The sequence below is a fragment of the Chamaea fasciata genome, unplaced genomic scaffold (genome assembly GCF_029207755.1).
Source record: "Chamaea fasciata isolate MVZ Bird 193981 ecotype frontalis unplaced genomic scaffold, bChaFas1.0.hap1 SCAF_17, whole genome shotgun sequence".
NCBI classification, from domain to species: Eukaryota; Metazoa; Chordata; class Aves; order Passeriformes; family Sylviidae; genus Chamaea; species Chamaea fasciata.
Genome location: NW_027094102.1, coordinates 6,143,914 through 6,151,123, shown reverse-complemented (window position 1 = coordinate 6,151,123; position 7,210 = coordinate 6,143,914). Strand labels below are relative to the sequence as shown.

The 7,210-nt window shown below is 44.6% G+C and overlaps 1 protein-coding gene across 1 annotated transcript in view; it reads right to left on the bottom strand.

The window, feature by feature from the left end:
* Positions 1-243: 243 nt before the first annotated feature.
* COL20A1 (collagen type XX alpha 1 chain) overlaps positions 244-7,210 on the bottom strand; it is a 52,186-nt gene continuing 45,219 nt past the window's right edge. Inside the window, exons 35-40 of the mRNA XM_066199045.1 lie at positions 6,485-6,520; positions 5,136-5,202; positions 4,098-4,286; positions 2,708-2,785; positions 1,758-1,913; positions 244-1,262 (exon numbers count right to left, since the gene is read on the bottom strand). Coding sequence (XP_066055142.1) covers positions 1,249-1,262; positions 1,758-1,913; positions 2,708-2,785; positions 4,098-4,286; positions 5,136-5,202; positions 6,485-6,520 — 540 coding nt within the window. The 3' untranslated portion in view covers positions 244-1,248. The remainder of the gene's footprint in view (positions 1,263-1,757; positions 1,914-2,707; positions 2,786-4,097; positions 4,287-5,135; positions 5,203-6,484; positions 6,521-7,210) is intronic.

Below are 7,210 nucleotides of genomic sequence, written 5' to 3'. Positions count from 1 at the left end.
TCTTAATGACAAGAGGAAATAATATTTGGACTCCTTGTCTAAAAAAGTCAGTTCTCTTAAGGTAAACCTCTTTCTCCTTGGTATTAGTGTGACAATCTACTTTCTAAGTGTGATATATTTGCTGCCAAGTTTTCAAAGGTTGGCTGTATGAACACCCAGGCTGCCAGCCTGTGTGTAACTGCAGAAATTACACATCCAGAATAAATGCAGAGGAAAGTGCATGATGCTCCATTTTTTACTTTTTTTTTAACAGCTTTGAAAAGTCTGTATACTGATACTTTTTGCTTTGGGGTTAGGGTTTAAATCAGAGTTCAGGAAGGTTTGGTTTTGAAGCAGGGACAGGTTACAGGCAGTAATCCAGCACAGCCTGAAGCAGTGATTGCAAAGAAGGAGGAACATTTTTATCAGTATTTGCATGGTTTGTTGCAGACACATCTCAGCTGATGGTAGGGAAAGGGGTGTAACGTGACAATTACCTCCATGTCATATGGGTAAAAGCCAGACTCGGAGCTGTTCAATATTCCACCTGATAAAATGTAAAGTAGCTACTCAGCCTGCAGGAGGGAGACATGGAAAAGGCAGTAGGTTAATCCCCAGCTCATCTCAGCACAGGGCTGTGACTCATGTAAGGCTTTGCCTGAGTTACCAAGCCCCAGAGGAGTTGAACAGCAGTTTGTCACATCACAATGAGGTGATCTCTGGCTGCAGTGTTTGTGTACAAAACACCCCTGCAAGGAAACCATCAGCATTCTGCCAAAAGCAGCAACAGCCAAGATGGTGCTAGACTTTGCTGCCTTGGCAGCCAACAGAAAATGGAGCTTTGCACCAGTGGATTTACTTCTTTGGTTACGAGGTGCTGCTTTTCTCTGTGCTGTGGACACAGAACAACAACTGCCAAAAAGAAACCACGAGCAGACAAACTGGCAGAAATTATCTGTTATTTCTGAGCATCTCAATACAATATTTCTTTTTCTTACAAGTCTGTGAACCTGAGTGTCCAGCTGTGCCTTTTTCTTGCTGTGGGACGTGCGATGTGAGTTTGAGCCCTGCAGTTGTGCAGGCAGACGGCTCAGCCAGACACAGGCTGTGGCTGTGGAGTTTGATTGACTTGTCCATACAGAAGTGATGGGGAATTAAAAAAACATAACACATCTGCTATTTGGGTTGCTGCTTCTTTTGGAGTTGTGGAGTTTTCTTCCAGAGATTTCCAGGGAAAAGCAATGTCTTCAGCTGTCTCCGCCCCAGCCATCAGGGGACAAAATCTGCGTGTGGAAAGGATGAAGCCACTGAGCAAATGAATAAATCAGTGTCAGGGTCTGAGAAGGAATGGCACAGAATTAATCCCTTTCCCTTGTAAACCTTTTGTTCCGTGCCAGTGAATTTCTTCATCACCCTGGTCTTTGTCCCACTGAGCCTCCATGAAATGTAAATGTAGGAACTGAGGAATTGTTCCTCTCTCCATTCCCCATGGAAACATTGCTGGGGACATGAAGAACTGATCCTCCATGATCATCCCCCACCTGCTTGACCACCGCTGCAGTTTTGTGTTAATCCATGGAGGATAGCTGAGGAACAGCCCACGGAACTGGCTTTTATCCGTGTGAGCTGCAGGGGGATCACCCTGACTGCTTTGCAGAGGAGGCTGTGCACGACTGATGTGCCTGAAGGATGAACAGAGGTCTCTGCCTGCCTCAAGAGAAGTAATCAGAGACCAGCCATAAAATCGTAACTTTTGTGCTGACGTAGCCAGGACTTACCTCTTCTATCAGCCTCATAACATCCAGAGATATCACAGTCCCCTGGGTGTCCAGGCTGCCCAGGCTGCCCTCTGACACCAGGGAAACCTGGAGGACCAGCATTCCCAGGGTGACCCTTGGGACCTGGTTTCCCCTGCACAACTTCTCCTGGTGGGCCTGCAGAAGGAGAAGCACTGTCAGCTGTAGCACATCTGCTTCAGCAGTGTAACACCTCTTCTGTATTTTCCTCCATCCTACATGGCAGGTAATTTTCTGAGCATGGCTTCCTCATTATGGTGGATAAATAGGACCTACCTGTTGGAAAGCCTGTTCTGAATCCCAGTATTCTTGACCTTAAGGGTGCCCAGCTTGGCTAAAAATGGAGCATGGTTATGAGAACCCCAAATCCACCTATGTGTTAATGCAGAGAATCACCTTAACCCCAGGATCCATCCCAGAGTCATTGAGTTTTGTGTCTTTGCATCTTAACTATAGAAAATTAAATGAAGAAGAATGTGTTTGACCACACTCTTTTGATAGTGCCTAGTTTGTTATGCCAGTGGCAAATTTCCCACAGATCCCAAGTAGCAGGGATCAGTGTGGAGGAGTATGCCAAATCCTCACAGATTACTCACAAACCTTTATGTTCCACGAGCTGAATTTTCAGAGCTTCTATCCCCCGAGCATCTGGACTTGCATGCAAAGAGGCAGCAAAACTAAAACTCCCTGCACATGTCTCAGGTCCTCAAAATCCATCATCCCCTGGGAACGGGCGCCAGAGGGGAGAAGCTGCCTGGAGTAATCTCTTGCATTTTAGCAGAGAGGAACCATCGAGGATGCTGCTAACAGGTGAGAAGATGAGTCCAACCCCACCACAGAGGCCCTTCACCTGGATGATGCTTTGAATCTGAGAGCTGGTGGCCATCACATGGCCTTGCTGGATCAATAAACAGAGGTTGGGGTCACTCTACCTGTTCTGCCTCTGGGTCCTTGGCTTCCTTCCTCGCTGGCTCCAGACATCCCTTTTTCTCCTTTGGGCCCTGGGGAACCTATTCACAGATAAGAGATAAGTGTTGCTTCACTGTATATCGAGTTTCACCCTGAACTGAGGCTCTTGCAGTCTCTCCATGTGTCAAAGTGGAGTCACAGCCCTTGGCAACACTGAGAAACATCCATTTGCTTTCATTCAGTCTGAGCACCTACCCTTGCTGTGACCAACAGGGCACAGATTTCTTTGATCCAAGCAGCACTGATTTGCAGACCAATAGGGGTGGGAGTGATCATTTTTCACAGAGAAATTCATAGCAATAGTGTTACTGCACCAGTCTGAGGGTCAGGTCCACCTCTGTGCTCTTCATGTGGATCAAACAAATCACAAAGCTGAACTGTCTCTTTGACCAGGTGCTGGTTAGCCAGGATTGACGTTTTCCTGTTAAATTACTTGTGAAGCTAGCACCTCTCAGAGAAAACAGGTACATTTTGACAAAACACGATCTTTCATTGTTTAAAGATGAAAATATTTTGATCAGCCGTGTCCTTCAGGTGGTTTTTCATTGAGATCCATCTTCTTCCCTCTCCTGCTTGACAGGCCGGAAAAATCTGCAGGTTGTTACTCCCTTCTCTCAGAAGTGGCATTTTGATAAGCTCTGCAGATACCAGCTAAGACTGACTACTGCAGGAGGAAGGAGTTAAACAGAACACTTGCAGTAGCTCAGAGGTGTTAGAACACTGCTGAAACCAATGTTTTTCTTTTTATTTTGACAGACAATTACTTGAGCCACTGATAAACCTTGTCTGCGAATCCAAGCAAAACATCTTCCCACCTTTCACTCATTCGTGTGCAGTAACTGCGGCCACCTCTGAGATTACAACTATCTATTTCTTTAGTCATGTCAGAGCCTTTCATTGCTGAAACTACTGCTCCAGAAACTTACTTCCCCTTTAAAGATTGCTTCGGTTCCCTCATGCCTTCCATCACTGTTTTCCAACACTCCTCATTTCTGCCCAAAGCTGATATGTTCCACCACCATGTGTTCACCCAAATGGCTGCTTTTCTGTAGGAAAAACTTCCTGCCCTCTAAAATTAAGCTCTCCGTCCCCCCAAACCTACAAATGGTGCTAAACTGGCCTTTCCTTCCATGCAGAGCCTGAAAATAGAGTGGGCTGCATCTGGCTTCTCCCTGCTTGTTGAGATTTATAATTTGGGTGGCTCTTCCTAGAATGGAGAAGTCCAAAAGGAAAACAGCAATGAAATGAGATAATATCGTGGATTATCTATACAGTACTGCTTGAGGCACTGACATGTTTAGTTAAAGGATCAAAGATGCAGTGAAAAATGCTTCTGAACGCTTCTGTCCTTACCTCTCTCTCCTGGATACCCATCTTTGCCTGGCTGTCCAGGGGGGCCATTCTCTCCTCTTTCTCCACTGCTCCCAGGTGGGCCTGGAGGACCTGGTGGTCCTGGTTCTCCTGGTTTTAACCTTTCCTCCCAAATGGGAACTGGCTTCCTTGCATGTTCATGTATGAATGAATCAAATTTCAACACATGAGCTGAGAAGGCAAGACAGAAAATAAACGTTTCCTTGGTTGGGAAATTCAGGAGAGAGATAAAAATCAAAGGATTTTGTCTAAGAAGGTACTTAGAATGATCAGCTAGGGCTAAAAAGCTGTCAGTCCAGACTGAGCAAGGCAGAAGATGAAGATGGGCAGCTGAGTGATGACTTTGCTGCCTGACCTTGGACAGGGCACTGCTTCTCTTCGTGCATCACAGCACAGGAGCTTTACAAAACTGCCTGGCCTCGGGAGGAATCAGCACGTATCGCTGAAAGAATAATTTCTCTCAAAGTAGTTTCAAGCTTTTTCCATTTAAGGAGTAAAGGAGGCTTTGCAAAACACCAAAGGGTTTTGCAGATAAATATTTTGCAGGTCTTTTCTGTGCTAATGCCACATGATAAAGCTGAAGTAGGGCTTAGAGCCCGAGATGGGACATTTGCTGTTCATGGTGCTCAGCAGAGCATAGGGTGCTGGGAGCTGCTGGGATCACTTCAGCTTCAGGCTGTCTCTCCTCTGGTCTTCCACTTCTGGAGAGTCATAGGATCACAGAATCACAGCCTGGTTTGGCTTGGAGGGGACCTTAAACTCATCTTGTTCCATGCCCTGCCATGGGCAGGGACACCTTCCATAGCCCAGGTGGCTCCAAGCCCCATCCAACCTGGCCCTGGACACTTCCAGGGATCCAGGGGCAGCCACAGCTTCTCTGGGCGCCCTGTGTCAGGGCCTCCCCCCCCTCACAGGGAATAATTTTATATCTGATATAAATCCAATCCTTCAGCTTAAAGCCATTCCCCCTTGTCCCATCCCCACATGAAAACACTCAGGAGCTGGGTTGGTTGTACTCACCCTGAATCATCCGCTCACAAGCCTGGCTAACGAGCTGGTAAATTGTGGCCAAAGACTGTGGTTCCCCCTAAAATGAAGCGGGTTTTTTTTTAATTAAGAAAAAAAAAGAGGAAGTATCAATATCTTTTAGAAAGGATCGATCTCATAATGCATGATAGCTTTCAGCCCATTCATTTTCTCAGCTTGAGTTCCAGAGATATTAATTACTGTGAAATGCAGCTCTGTTTATTTATCACGAAGCTCTGAAACCAGAAAATTGAAATTGGAAACATCAATAATTGCATTTCTCCTGCACATCAAAAGGCCCAGACCGAATCAAAATAATTACCAAAAAAGGGAGAGCAAATTTCACCCTCAAATTTTATCAGAAAAGATGCTAAGTCTATAACTCAGTGTTCTGTGATATGTAAAACATTTGGTATGATCAGATATTACAATGTCCTATCTTTGACTCCATCTTCTATGAATATTGATTCTTACTCTATTTTGAATAAATCTTATATGATGGGCTCTTCAGAAGGTTTTAGTAAAGTAGGGAAAAGCAATAAAAATGCAAAAACCTGCTTAAAAATAAACACTGACTGTGAAAATTCATACCTAATGCACTTACTTCCAGAACTGTTTATAAAACATACAGCTCTGGCTGGATCACAGGGCAGACAATCCAGGCTTAAAAACATGCTCTGTTCAACACCCAAAGGAGAGGGAAATGGAAAGGTCTAGTGCAAAAAAAGCCTAGAAAAGGAAAAGCTGGTAGGATTGGAAGGAGAATGCTCTTAAAAATTATAATTCTGAGGCATTAACTTGAGACAAAAGCACCTCATCCCTGTCGGAAGACAAATTTGCATAAGTCAGTCTTGGCAATGACTCCTAGAAAGTCAAGGCATTTTGGTTTAACCAGAAGTCAGGATGAGAAAAACTTGGAAAACTTCTTTTCCCAAGAAAATAACCTTCCAAGGCAGTGTGGATGTCCTGACTGCCAAGGTTCTGTGCTGGGGCAGGGACAATGATTGTTACAAATGAGTCCCCTCTTGCAACACATTAAACTGGAACAAAGTGGAGCCAAGTGGGTTTGGGTTTTCCCTTCTCAGCAAAGAACGGATTTGCATTTGACATTTCTGCTTCATTAGTGCAAGTGATACTAAGGAGCTCCTGTCTGCTGTGGGATTATTTATACCCCACCAGCCCAGCCTGTGCAGGTGCAAGGAAAGGCGACAAGCAATAGGCACAACCAACACTGGAGAGGTTCGGCTTATACCTGTAAGCAAAGGTTGCAATTCAGGTTACCACAACCACTCTTTTGAGGGTATGATGCACTGGCAGTGTCACCCAGCACCAGAAAAACTCACTTTCTCTCCTCTTTCTCCTTTGGGACCTGGCAACCCCTATAGGAAAAAAAAAATAAAAATAAAAAAAATAAAGTCTAAGGAAGGAAGAACAGAAAACAAACAAAGGAATTCAGTGGAGGTGTGGGTTGCATTAGTGGGATGTGGAGCACAAAGGTTCTTTCTCACACTCTTGTTGTTTCCTTGATCTCATGGCAGTGATTGTAAGAGCTTTAAGTCCATACTTAAAAGTGTGAACTCATACTCAAACACTTTGTTTTTAAAGAAAAAGAATAATAAATCAGTAACTGGAGCAGTGGAATAAGCACCATCAACAGGGATGCAGAAATTTCTCAGATGCGCTCTTAGAACAGATTTCCCAACAGGAGAGGGAGTTTTTAACATCTAAAGAGAAGAAATACCTGTGACGTTTAGATCTGTGGCTTCACCTACAAGCTCCAGCTCAGGAGTGACTTTCTTGCTTTATTCTGGAATCTTACACCAGAAATTTGTTTAGATTTTTTGTAGCAGACAAATCTGCAGAGGACAAAGGGTGGTGGGATTTGTTGAATGCTTTATCAACAGATCAGTAGCCTGGGCTCTGAATGCCCAGACACCTCTTTAAGAAGGATGAGTGTTGGATTGGATGGATTTAAACCATTCTTCAGACTCTGAGGCAGAGCTGCTGTGGGAACAGCTCATTTCCATTCAATTATTCCATGTCTTTGCCTTCTTTGAGACCCAAAAGCA